At 43.5% G+C, this 13713-nt stretch overlaps 3 protein-coding genes across 3 annotated transcripts; 2 read left to right on the top strand and 1 right to left on the bottom strand.

Moving 5' to 3' along the window:
- Window positions 1-278: 278 nt before the first annotated feature.
- LOC103997695 (uncharacterized) lies at window positions 279-935 on the bottom strand. The gene has a single exon (XM_009418999.3). It carries the CDS (start codon window positions 809-811, stop codon window positions 560-562), a length of 252 nt encoding a protein of 83 aa, XP_009417274.2. The 5' UTR covers window positions 812-935; the 3' UTR covers window positions 279-559.
- Window positions 936-4324: 3389 nt separating this feature from the next.
- On the top strand, window positions 4325-4772 carry LOC103997693 (uncharacterized). The gene has a single exon (XM_009418998.3). It carries the CDS (start codon window positions 4400-4402, stop codon window positions 4655-4657), a length of 258 nt encoding a protein of 85 aa, XP_009417273.2. The 5' UTR covers window positions 4325-4399; the 3' UTR covers window positions 4658-4772.
- Window positions 4773-7093: 2321 nt separating this feature from the next.
- Window positions 7094-13275, top strand: LOC135649748 (protein THYLAKOID FORMATION1, chloroplastic-like). The gene is made up of 5 exons (XM_065168492.1): window positions 7094-7434; window positions 7993-8263; window positions 11313-11529; window positions 12353-12468; window positions 12883-13275. Exons 1-5 carry the CDS (start codon window positions 7281-7283, stop codon window positions 12980-12982), a joined length of 858 nt encoding a protein of 285 aa, XP_065024564.1. The 5' UTR covers window positions 7094-7280; the 3' UTR covers window positions 12983-13275.
- The last annotated feature ends 438 nt before the right edge of the window (window positions 13276-13713 follow it).

The raw sequence follows: 13713 nt of genomic DNA, 5'->3' as shown, positions 1-13713 counted from the left end.
TTGGTGATAGCCGAGTCGCACAGTCTACGGACCAGTAAATGATTCGTGCAAAAGGGAAAACAACAGAAAGAATCAATTCGACCCTTTGACAAGACGAGCAATAATATTATGTACCAGTGATATTGTAGGAAGATAGCTGCCAGCGATTCGACAACGAAATGCATTATGTGACACGATTCCTATCGACCAGTGAAAGATTAAAAAGAGTCAACGAATCAACTGTGTCTTTTACATCGCACGACCAACCACTCCACAAAATTGCAGTACGTCATCAAAGATTTAGGGAAACCGAGGAAGATTTTATTTCGCCAATAGACAGCTTCGGAGTCCAGTAGCCATAGAAATACACAATAATTACACGTTTAGTAACATCATTACGTTCCGCATCCCTCTCTGCCATTCAAGATCAGTATCCAATCTGCGCCCCCAAACAGACCCGGCGGTGAAGCAAAGCCTTGGGCGGCCCGGGATGTACTGGATCACTCGCAGCCGCTCTTCGCCCTCCAAAGAAGCACGTCGATCGGTTGGATCTTCGATCCGGAAGTTTCACCCCCGTCGATTAGCTGGGCCCCCAGCAGCTGAGGTACATGACCTGCCGGAGCGAGTCGTCCGCCTGCTTCCGGCGCTCCTCGGCGCCGGCTCCACCCAGAGCCCGCCCGATCCCGACCCCCGTGGCAGCGGCCGCGGCGGAGGCTAGGCGGTCCCCGGCACGGTGGAGGGAGCGGAGCTGGCTGGAGTTGATTCCGTGGTCGGTGTGTCCCTGCACCACCGCCACCGTCGCTGCCATCCAGACTCGATTCAGGTAACTCATTCTTTCGCAGATCCCGTTCGATCCTGATCTGACGAGCACCACGGATCGTTCTCGATCCTTCTTGGTATAACTTTGGTGCGAATTCAATCGTTTACCGGAGGGCCGTGCAGCCGAAGGAGATGAAACCGGGTCGGGGGTATCGGGTTATTTATAGCGGGGGACGAGAAGCGGTTTTCTGAAAAACCGTGGGTGGAGAATCGTGGTTTCCGGTATTAGGAATTAAACGAAGATAAAAAAAGGGACACATCATACAGATGAAAGCGAGCGTAGGGCGCACTATAACTCTAGTGGGAACCAGGTGAGTTAGGTCGTGAGTTAAGTCGTCCGGGAGAAATCATTATTCTGACGCCCTGTTTCTGTTTGCGATTAATTGTTCGGTGTCATGATGGGATCCTCCGCAAGGGCTGTGGAATGCTGGAGGGATCCCATTGGAATTTGAAGATAACAGCGATCGGAGTGGATCCCAAACAAAAACAAGTCCAAATTGTCATAATCTATTGTAAAAAAAATTTGAGAAAAGAACAAAGAGAAATCGGAGACTTTGTGGGGTAGCGTGCGATGGATAGGGAAAGGTCCCCTCTCGGCCTTATCCGTCACCAAAGGGAAGGTGGTGACCCGGTGAGTCACCGTGTGCTGGCTAATGAGCAGCTAATAAGTTTCTCTTGTCCTTTAGAGAGGTTGGATGTGGGGTGGGGGCCCACGATTGGAACCCTGTCGAGGGAGCAATCATATGCCATGATCAAAGATGCTTCATCACATCAGAGAGGATCCGCCCTTGATCGGAAAGCCACGGTAAATAGACGATTAAAGATGCAAAGAATTAATTCAGCTGACCGAGAAATACGACGTGGTTAACGAAGGAAGGCGAGTATAAGTACGGATGAAAAGCATCAAAATTACGGCCGGTGCCTTAAGCTTTACAGCCCCTATAGTTTCCTAACATGATTTATATCGAGACCTTAAAAGTGATGGGACGCCACAACCTCACGATCAGATGAGGATGGGGGCCTGTCCGATCTGCTTCAGCAATCATAGTTTCGTTGACTCTGAGGGTTTCCAGAGATAAGCTCGGACGCAATTCATCCAAAATTTAGTTTTAATTATGATTCAATTCCATAAGTCCGTGTTTTCTTGTGGGCATTTGCATTGACATCAAACTAGTTAGAGATTAAGGAGCCATAAATGTGACTTTAGATTCATCACACATCGAAGTAGAATAAGCAACATTGAGGACAAAGTTGCACGGTATACGTACATGCTACATGCAAGCGGACTTGATTTCTTTATGTAGCAGTGTATGTACGTTGTGTATTGTACAGCATATAGAAGGGGTTCGTCTTCTTTCATGCAAAAGTACCTCTGTTTATAGCGTTTTATTTATCATTGATTATAGACTGAAAACAAAATTCTGAAAAGATCACATTGCTTTGTACATGTATTCAGCTCCTCGAGGCCCTTCTTGGCTTCAAACTTTGGAGCCTCGTCGCGTTGGTGCAGCATCTCTGTGATGTTATGGGCGTATCTCCGTGTTGGAATTCGTGCTGCAAGGAGTACCCAGAGAGCAAGCGTGGGCTACGGTGAAGTGAAGACGACCCAGCACGCCAATTGTGTCTCAGCTGGTCAGCTCGGACCCCAGCAGCTCAAGTACATCACCGTCCTCAGTGACTCCTCCCCAGCTAAATGCTTCTTATCGTGAGGCCTGAATTCGCTCGTTGGGCTCGCGGGCGTGCTATGGAACCGTCCGACTTCGGCTGTCGATGATCCAATCGTCGACAGGTTTCCCTTAATAGCCGACGAATACGGTTTGGCCACTTGATCTTTTAGTTCAATTGCAGCTCCCAAAGTCACAGCCACGCATGCCTTGTTTCCGAACTTCATCCTGTACAAGAGAAGATGATAGTGTTGCGGTAGGAAAAGAGGAAATTCTGTGCGATGGGCCGATCATTCGAAGGGCGATCGAAAGAGGCGTATATATAGAACCTCAAAGGACGAAGGCGATGGTGGAACTAGAGGCAGAAGCCAGCGGTTTTCTTCTTGGACCAAAACAACCGGCAGAGTCGACCATTGGTTCCTCGAAACAGGGAGTACCCAAGAGTGGTAATAGGCAGTATCATCCGGTTTGTATGGCCCATGTCCACGGTATGTCACTCTTTCGACGTTCGTGTTGCATTGTCGCATTGTGAGCATGGCATAGTATGGCCTTGCAACTTGGTCCATTTCCATTAGCTCTCTCGCAGGATAGACCATGCTGTGGCTCTCACTCACAACCCCACCTGTTTTACGGTGGAATCGAGCCCATCGGACCTTCGTCTTTCGCTTCGGCAGACAATGTTTGTGGGGCATCTTAGGTCACGGTGGAACAGTTGTCGTGATGGGTACCAGTGTAGCGATCATGTACAGTTAATGAGAAAGAGAGATGCCTCACTTGCCGTTAGGTAATGGCACGCATCTGTGGGCTTATCAATCGGATGCATGGTTCTTGTGCGTTATTTCTGCTGGGAACAATGCTTTTACATCACGATCGAGGATGTCACTGTTTAGTTGTTTGTATTGGGAGAATTCTTGTGTTAAATTGGTTCGTCGATGACCACTATCACAGTGCCGCACTACAGTGGTGACTCAGGTTCGCATACTAAACCAAAAAGAGGTAGAATCAAGTGGTGCAATCAATCGATCAATCCAACTTATAGTGGGTGGAATATGTATCTGCAACCATTGGAAAGTTTCTGGTGAACAGATGCGCAATAGCTTTCTTGCTATGTAAGAATAGTGTAGTGATATTAACCCACATGATGAACAGAATAGACAAGGCACTAAAAAAGGCCCACCTCAATTAAATTTCTTGGACAAGCACATCAACTGAGAGTTTCTGAATAAAAAATCATATTCTTTATGCAAGATTAGGCAGAAAGAGCAATGAGAATCTTATCCATGATCTCTCCTGATCACGTGAAATGTGACCAATATAATTGCTTTTGCTATTAATTTTGTATTCCTCCCTGTAAGATTATAGGTGCCAGCAAGAAACATAATAGAGAACGATGTTACTGTTCTTTTAGCTCTAATCTAATTCATCATGTCAGACTAATTTTTGGCTGGTTCAGGTTAGAGGTTACTCCAGGTTGAATTATGTTACCAAGTGAAAGAACCGCGACAATGTCCTCTTCCATCAACTTGCCACAACGTTGTACAGCATCGAGCTCACTTCCGAGTCGCAAATAGCGGCCTTGAACCGGTCACTCTTAAAAGCAGCCGTTAGTATATCTGCTTGCAATCCACCGCATGACGCTGCCACATACAAAGCTGCCACCGATTTGTTGCCGTACGGCTGTCGCCTACGGCGTCGCCGCTTCTCCTACCGCTTGGTGAAACCTCCGGTTTTGGCCCATCGAAAGGTGCAAATAGCCCCTTGTTTGTGGGAGTGGGATCCCGAAACCAACAGCCACACGCACCCAGCTTTCTCACATGCCCACCTACACCAACCCATCCCCTTGGCTATATATGCCTGCCACTGCTTCCTCGGACTGGCATCCAGAACAGGAGGCATTTACAATCTACACAAATCACACAGAAGAGACGAGGTGGGAGATGGCTTCCGTGAGGAAAGCTTCTTGGATAGCGGCAGCGAGTGTGGGAGCAGTGGAAGCACTCAAAGATCAAGGAGGACTCTGCAGATGGAACTACGCTTTCAGATCTCTGCACCAGCGTGCCAAGAACAATATGGGGTCCTTGTCTCAGGCCATCAGGGTGTCTTCCTCCATCTCCGATAGAAGCAGTGAGAAAGCCAAGCAGTCGGAGGAATCGTTGAGGAAGGTCATGTACCTGAGCTGCTGGGGACCCAACTAGATGGAATGAGAGTGATCCGATCCCAAGCTGAGGGAAATATTTTGGGGTCAACTTTTTGTCACTCCCAACTCCTGTAATTGTATAGTTGCAAGTATACCGATCAGAAGTTTGATTATATTTCTCTGGTTTCTCAGATTATGTTTTGTGCTTTACAAGCTGGTGGAGTTCGTCTAAACAGCCATACAATCGACATGAACTCGTATGCTGCTGTGACGTCCGAAGATTAGTTTGATATCGAGTCTGGGTTTATGTCGAGTCGCTGTCCAAACACTGTATCTGCAACCCAATTAGAATTGGTGTGTTAATTCATCTCTTGGAACGCAAAGAAAGCACAGGGTGAGGAACATAATAATCAGCTATAGATATTAGACGGATTGCGTGAGGCGGCTGGTTTGTAGGGCTAAGAAGTATAATATAATGTGTAGGTCCAGTAGGAAGTCAAAGTTCCAAAGTAATCTTGACTAGTTTATGCATTATATGTGCACATACAGATTGAAATGTACGTTGTTAATATCTAATGGCAAACATGCACCGTTCTAACGTTGTCAAACCCATCTCACCACAACCATGTCTCGTGGATAGGCCACCGAGAAGCTCCAAAGAAAGATGGCCCCTTTGACAGCGGCGAACGCTTCTTTCCGATTCCAGGACTAGTACAATGCGGTCGACAACCATTTCGTTTGTATCCGTCGCTTGATCCCATCCATCACAATCATGGCCCTATAATTCATTAATACGGCGGGGCCTCAATCATGGTTCACAAGTGTAATTATTATCGTCTGCGTGTATGTCTCCTCCTCATTGAATCAATCAATCAATCAATCCAATTATTATATTGTTCCCCTCTGTTTCTTCCTCTGTTTATTATACGGCTCAGCTGCTTGCACTAAATATTAGCAAGAGAAGAGGCAACAGTTTCAACAAGAACTTTTGCTACCACAGGAAACCATGGAATTACAGAGCAAGGTAAAACATCCATTATCTTCCCCAAGACCTCAGCTTTTTGTACATTCTTACAATGGAATTTTTACAGCCATGCACACAAAGTCATTGAAGCCGATATATATATATATATATATATATATATATATATATATATATATATATATATATATATATATATATATATATATATATATATATATATATATATATATATATACACTGACACTAACGATGAGTCTTCTTCTTTTGTATGCATCGAAGAGGTGATCGATACTTCTATCGAGGAACAAAAGGGGATGGCATATAGATCAGGTTAATTGGGACCCCAGCAGCTCAAGTACATGACGGTGCGCAAGGACTCCTCGGCCCTCTTCACCTTACCCTCACCGCGGGTGACCTCGGCAGGCTTGAAATCATGGGAGGAGGAGTCGAGGCCGCCGGAGAGCCGTCTAGCTCTGTGCGAGCCGGAGGTCACGCCACCGGCAGTATCTTTAATTGACTTCACGGCCTGCTCCTTGAGTCCCATCACCGCTCTCATTCTCCCGCCCCTCCAATTGTGTGCCACCACACAGTAGAAAACCGACTCGACGACAACCACACCGGCGCGCTGGCGAATCCGAGGAAAGTGAAGGCGTAGGGAAAGAAGGACGTGAAGGGTTTATATAGAGGAAGGGGAGAGAAGGGCAAGGGGCGAAGCTACCGACTGTAGCCAGTGGACACCGAGAGCAGCAGTGAAGAAATCGGGAAAAGGCCGGGAAGGCCAAGGGGCACGTGTCGGTGAGAGGAGGAAGCGTCTGGAATCGAAAAGGTGCTGACCTGGCACGGAGCAAGTAAAAATATCTGCGTCCCAGGAAGGAACCGCATCCGTATCCTCGGTGCTCTTTTAGCTTTTTGGTGCAATTGCATGGATCGTCTGACACGTAGTACACAGAGCGGTTCTAGCCATTGGATCGTACGAGGAATCGACTGCGTTGCTTTTGTACTCGATGGAGCTGATTGGTCAAAGGTTTCCGTCCTTCATCCGTCCGACGGACGGGATTTCGATCCGTAGCCCTCCATGCACGGTGAGGAGTGACGTCCAACGGGTATACGCCTGGTGTGGTCACCGGAGACGGCCCATTTTGGCCCAATTAGCCAATTAGCCAGGCTTGATTCAGAGAGGGTGGACTGTGGGCTTGTTAAGCTGGGATAAAATGTTGGGCATTGAAAGGTCTGCGAGGCTTGTGTTGGTTTCATGGTCGTAGCTGTCAGTGACCTTAAGACCATTTCCACCATATTATATAGTAGAATATTTAAGAAGTAATTGAAATACGTGTATTGTAGATATGAGCCGAAAATATTCACAAAGAGAAGTCAAACATTTACTGCGACGAAAAATCATTATCCGAAATGGATAAAAAAGAAATTAAAATAATAATATATTTCTTGTTGGATCTTCGGAAAGAATCTGCCAAGTGGCATCATATTACTGGCTGAGATGCTTTCTCCGAAACCCGAGATAAGGCCGTTCTCTTCCTCACAACGGACGCCTCCCTGCTCGCCGTCCCCGTAATGCTGTTCCCGCCGCCGGCGACGACCATCATCCTTCCCTCGGAACCCTAGTTTGTTCTGCCCTTTCCTTTTTTTTTATCTCTCCTTCGGACGTCTCGTAAGAGAGTGAGCCCTAAATAAGCCCTAGATGGCCTCCATACCATCCGTATCCTTCGCTTCGCCTTGTAGGCAAGCCGCCGAGAGGAGACTGACCTTCGCTGGTCCTGCCCTCCGTGGATTCCGATTTGAAGCCCCTAAGTTCAGCTCCCGGATGGTAGTCCGCTGCGTGGCGGCCGCAAGCTGTGAGCTTTTTATAATTTCTTTTCGCCAACTCTGTTCTTGGTGCTTCTTATCTCGTTGTTTTCATTTCGACTAGCCCGACTCGTTTCCGTGCGCTTGAAGTTCTAATTTTCGGCATGAAGCGTCAATAATTTATATTCCTGTTTGGCACATCTCTGCCCGCTGTAATTTTAGTTTTCTTCGCGGTTTATAGATTCGAAATCTTCTTATTTCAAGAACTAGGGTTATACTTACAAGGCGTATTTTTTCTCTGTATGTATAGTTTCATTTCACTCAATCCCCAAGAAACGCTTCCAGAGCATTTGGTATGTATATCTGTGCTGTAGATTAACTATCCCGACAACCCCACCATGGGGGTTTGGCGATAGTAAAATGCACAAACGTAGATGGCTGCAGAAAGCAGCTTCGTAATGGCATGTACATTAATACTGTTGTTTTCAAAAGGAATAAAACATAACCTTCATCTTTTTTATTTCTTCCTATTCCTTTTTAGTGAAATTTGACATAATTCAGGAGGAAATGTTTGTTTGTAAGTATATGTTATTACTTTTACTGATTAGATGCGCCACCCACTGTATCCGAAACAAAATTGAATTTTCTCAAGTCATACAAGCGGCCCATTCCAAGCATATACAACACTGTATTGCAAGAGCTGCTTGTGCAGCAACATCTGATGAGATACAAAAGGACCTACCAGTATGATGCTGTCTTTGCCCTTGGCTTCGTAACTGTTTATGAACAGCTTATGGAAGGGTATCCAAACAGTGAGGATCGAGATGCCATCTTCCAGGCATATATTGAGGCATTGAAGGAGGATCCTGAGCAGTACAGGTGCTTGATTATTCCAATCTACCTGCTACCTCTTTTGTAATTATGCATGCTTTTTTAAAAATGCACAAATTCGTTTACTTTATCCAGATAACTTTAAATAAATGGTTCTATCAATTTTTATTCTAGGAATTATTGAAAGTTTTGCCTAGCCTTTACAAAATTTTTTATGGTCTTACATGCCCGCAATTTTGTCAGTTCATTTGTGGAGTTTCAAAAGTGAAGGGTGATTCTTTATTAGTGTTCATTTGTGGGAGCTTTATTTACTATTGCTCATTGTTCAGTCAAGAGAAGTCACGGTGGTTGTGGTGTGTGGCTATTTACTATTGCTCATTCTTTATTAGTGTTCATTTGTGGGAGTTACATGCCCAATTTTGATTTGAGGATATTGTTGAATCTCGAATTTTGATGATGAAACCAATCGATAAGTGTTTATATTTTAATCTGCGTTTTGAGTGACGCAGGATGCTTCGATCAGGATGAGACAATTAAAGCAGGAAGAATCATGTTGTGTCGGGAGAAAACATGTCAGAAGATTAGACGTTGAGCCGGTGGATCGGTCGACGTATCGACAGAAGACTTCGGGCCATGGATTCGAGCATCGAGCCAAGAAGAGCGGATATTGCACTAAGGATATCAGAGTTTCGGAGTCAACTGGCCGATTGGGCAATAGGCCGCAAGAGATGACGATGCGCCGAAGAATCGGACGAAGCGTCGAGGGACCAATGACATGCCGGACAACATGATTAATGCTTAGTATGAATTGTCTAGATCGAAGTGTGTTTTACATATGCATGATTAATTACGATAGCAAGGCATGAAGCAAAATGAAGTCCCGGAGTCAAGGACACGACTTCGTTGGGAGTTCGAGAGTTCGTCGGAAGTTCGGACGTTCATCGGAAGTTCTGGCGGAACCAGCCGAGAAGTCTCGAAGCTTGCCATAGAAGCTCGTTGGAACTCGCCAAGAAGATCGTCGTGAAGTCCAGGAGCTTGCCGGGAGTCCACCGGAACATCGTCGGAAGATCGCCGGAAGCTCGCCAGAAGAATAGAATTACAGACTTGTTTAGCTCAGATTATGTCTTAGATCGTAGTTAGCACGTAATTGGGTTTGGATTTGGGCCAACCCAATTAGGAGCCAGCTAGGCCCATGTAAGAATTGTGCCCCAAGAAGTCTCACCGTTATGGCACAGTGTTCGAGATTGTGTCAGGCGGTGGTACCGCCAGATCTGAGCGGTGGTACCGCCCAGGGCAGTGTCAGTGTCAGACTGACACTGGGCGGTGGTACCATCCAGCGCAGGCGGTGGTACCGCCCATGCCCGGGGAACCCGGGATGGGAAAGTTTTAGGCTCCAAGTTTGAATCAACTTGAAGCCTTTAAATACCCCTCTCATCCCTGGTTAAAGCATACAAGCACAGAGAGTTTAAAAAAGAAAGAAACGCTGCTAAAATCTTGTGTGATCTCCTCTCCCTCTTCTAAGTATTAGACTAGTTTGAGAGAGGAGTACGTGAGTGCTTGCAAGGGTTGTCTCCTAAACTCGGTAAAAGGAGAAGAGGGGTGTAAAAGGTGATTGGCCTACGCCTATCGAAGGAAGGCCTCTAGTGGACGTCGGTGACCTCGTCGGAGGAGGAAGCCGAAAGTGGATGTAGGTCACGTTGATCGAACCACTCTAAAACCGCTGTGTTCTCTGGTTTGCATTTACTTCCTGTCATTTATCTTTACTGCAAACCTCTTTAATAGCTTACTGCCTTCAATACATTTACGTACGCTTTCAAGTTAAGTTTCCGAAATCGGTTTTTCGTCGAAATCAGCTTTTATCGTACGAAGGTTTTTTGAAGACGTGATTTTATCCGCTGCACTAATTCACCCCTCCCCTCTTAGTGCCAACCCCGCTCTTGATCCTAACAGATATATATATATATATATATATATATATATATATATATATATATTGCGAGGCTTGTCACGTATTTTTGTCCTTGTCCGTTCAGATATTCTTTGATCATTCACCGTGTTTAAGTACTTCAACTTCAGTTTCATTTGGTCCTTGTGTCTGCTTTGACCTCATTTCCACTCTTTTGATCATAGTGTATTCTTGGTTATAGCTAAAAGATGATATGATATAAGATTATGAACAAAGGATGAAATAGACCGGAAACTGAGTGAAAGCCAGGATATCAGCGATAGGCTAATTTCAGTGTTACATTTGCCCCATAATCCACTTTGCTATCAATTGATGCAGATTGAGGCTGCTGGACTTGCTTAAGAGGAACCATAGTGTAGTAACAGTTGATCAGGGAAACTAAGGAGAATAGAATTAATTAGGAATTTTTTATGGTACAAGCCACACAATAAAAAAGAATATGACGAAGATGACAAAAGTTGGTTACCATCTAGGCATCTATGGAATAACTTCACATTAATAATATCTGAGGCCACAATCTATTTTGCAGCTCGGTCTATTATAATTCAGGGCAGAATTTTTAAACAACGAGATTGTTTTTGCCATTTTTGTGTCAGCTGAGCCTTTTCCAATAAGTTTGTCCTTTATAACACGTTCATACAATCCAAGGGTGATCAGTTTAAATGGCTACTATCCCTATTCTATTTCAAACCTGACCCAACTCTAGAGCAGTAATACAGTATCACCAAAATGCCTTTAGGAGTGATGTTTAAACAGGAATACCCAATTAATGCTTCTTGACAAGTTATTACGCCTAAATACGTTGCAAGAACACCTTTGGGATGGCCTGATTAATCTTTGCAACTGTGTACCTTAGCAAGCATTTTTGTCTTGCTGCTATCTGTAACTTGGTTTCCAATATAACCATAAGCTTTGAAGACTGATTTTGTTGCAACTGATATGCGACATATCGAGACCACAGCTTAGTTGAATGCTTCTTCAGACAAGTTACTGTACCTATATGGTTAGAAGTACATTCATTGACGTATATGTGTACGAAATTGTAAGTTTGGTTAGCTTCTATCCAATATTTTATAAATTTGTACCACCAACCTTCAATAACAATGAACTTGTTGATTTTTGGTTGTGCAGAAGTGATGCCAAAAAGCTGGAGGAGTGGGCTCGTGCTCAGACTGCTAATTCATTAATAGAGTTCTCCACTAGAGAAGGAGAAGTAGAGACCATTTTGAAAGATATCTCAGAGCGGGCACTGAGCAAGGGAAACTTCAGCTACAGTCGATTCTTTGCGATTGGACTGTTCCGTCTACTGGAGCTGGCAAATGCAACTGAACCTACAGTCTTGGAAAAGGTTGTACCTTTTCCATCACATAAACTATTTATCTTTTAATTCCTGATGATTGTCTTCTTCCTTATCTTTTTATTTCCTCTATTGAAAAAAATGTTGCAGATACCTGCTGCTTTCATACTGAACCATCTTACTTCTAACCTTTTTATTTACTTCTGGAATATCTGAACATTATAAATAATTTTTTTTGGCATTTTATCCACTTCTGCATCCCTATTACTAGGAGACTATGATGACTAGTTTGAGATGTCCTCTTTATTGTTAATATTCATACTGATAGCGAAGATAGAAAGATAGTTTTATAAATTTGGAAAATAATAGCATGGTCACTTCATGTTAAGAAATTTGTCTTGCACATGGTGTAGACAGTTTGATCCATATATGACACTTAGAACTTCCACTACATCACATAATTAAATATGGTGAGGGCATTATTAATGAATGCTTCAAGACATCCATTCACAGGACCCTAAAAATATTTACTTTTAGCTTGCATGGTTATAACTTCTCGAGAAAATGAAATCACACATCCTCATGAACTAAATCTCTAATTGGTAATTTTCATTTTGTAGGAGAGTTCTTTTTTCCCCTGAAACATGCTGAAAAGAATGCTGATTTAATTTTGTATGTTCTTTTTGTATACAACTTTGGTTTCTTCTTTCTGGATTCAGCTACAGTCTCAGCGACAATATATAGCCCATATGGTGCACAAGTTTATCATTGTCTAAACTTATGCAACTGCTCGGTACACTGTGTTCTGTTTCATGAAAGCCTAGTTTCCCCTTGTTCTTGGGTTAGCATTGACTCATTTTTTTCTGTTTCACAGCTTTGTGCTGCACTGAATATAAATAAACGCAGTGTGGATAGAGATCTTGATGTGTATCGCAATCTTCTGTCGAAATTAGTTCAAGCAAAGGAGCTTTTGAAGGAATATGTGGACAGGTAAATGATTAGTTTTGGAAGTTGTTCTGTCTTTGTCTTCAAATTACAGATGAAGTTGGGTGAACACTGCATTAAACATCACACAATATCGAGAAGTGCTATTTGTGCACTTTGTTGATTTATTTCTGATTCATACATTTCTTTAGGATAAAACACAGCTTTTCCAGTGAAAGTAATTGTTGAAAATGTAAATAGCTGGTCTTATATATGTGTCTAGAGCAAAATTTTTGATAAATAGTTAACTGGATTTCATGATATTGGCTGACTCTTGGAAATTGGGAAAACCTAAAATATTACTAATCGAAGAATATTATATATTTGTTTGCTGTAAATCTTAGATAGCAGAATTTAAGTTTGAAAAATGTTTGAATTATCTGAATTCTGATGTAGCTATGTTGACTGCCATTTATGCAGAGAAAAAAAGAAGAGAGAAGAAAGATCGGGATCTCAGAAAGCTAATGAGGCCATCACAAAGTGCACAGGAGATTTCCGTTCTGTGACCTTCAAGTTATGAACCATGCCAGTGATTGGTTGACAAAGCTTCAGCCTGTTCAGTACCTTTTTCCTAATTGAATCATGGAAGAAGCCTCAAGAGAATCCAGTACCTTTTTCCTAATCCTGTTGTATATGCAGCTATATTTTACATTCGGAATGTCTTATTTTGAAATAGGAGAATCCAGATTCACAAAATCTATTCGGCTGCTTTCCTTCATTTACTCGACTCCCTTGTACAATCTGCAACATTGATATTACCATCTTCAATTGTCAATCAGCATCTTGTAACAAAAGATTAATCCCTTATCAGCATACAGCATATTGGCAGTGATCTGAAACAGAAAGCTCATGTAAATGGGCCATCTCGGTGCATTGATCTATTAGATTTTGCGTGGTGTATGATCTCAAAAGTCTTCGCTGTTGTTACAATATGCAGCTCGTCCATGAGAAGAGGCTCACATTTGAGTCTTCCTAACGCTTTCTGCATTGATGTGAAGTTTTGTCAAGGTAAGTAGTTCCTGTTGAGAAGTAATTGCGATTGGTGTCTATATGGTGCATTATTCTTGCAGCATGTTTCTTGTAAGAAACCTCCGAAACATTTATTTCTCTGCAAGAGACAAGGAGGTAAATCATCTTGAAATCTTCCTAAGCCATGACAGCGGCCCGTTTCATCAACCTTGGTTCCTTAGGTTTGACTCTCAGATCTCTATGGTTCAACACCGCACACTTCCCGGAAAGCTCAGGGATGCT

Source organism: Musa acuminata, chromosome BXJ3-9, assembly GCF_036884655.1.
Source record: "Musa acuminata AAA Group cultivar baxijiao chromosome BXJ3-9, Cavendish_Baxijiao_AAA, whole genome shotgun sequence".
In the NCBI taxonomy this organism is placed as follows: Eukaryota; Viridiplantae; Streptophyta; class Magnoliopsida; order Zingiberales; family Musaceae; genus Musa; species Musa acuminata.
Note: the sequence above shows the minus strand (reverse complement) of the source record. Positions and strands in the feature narration are given on the sequence as shown.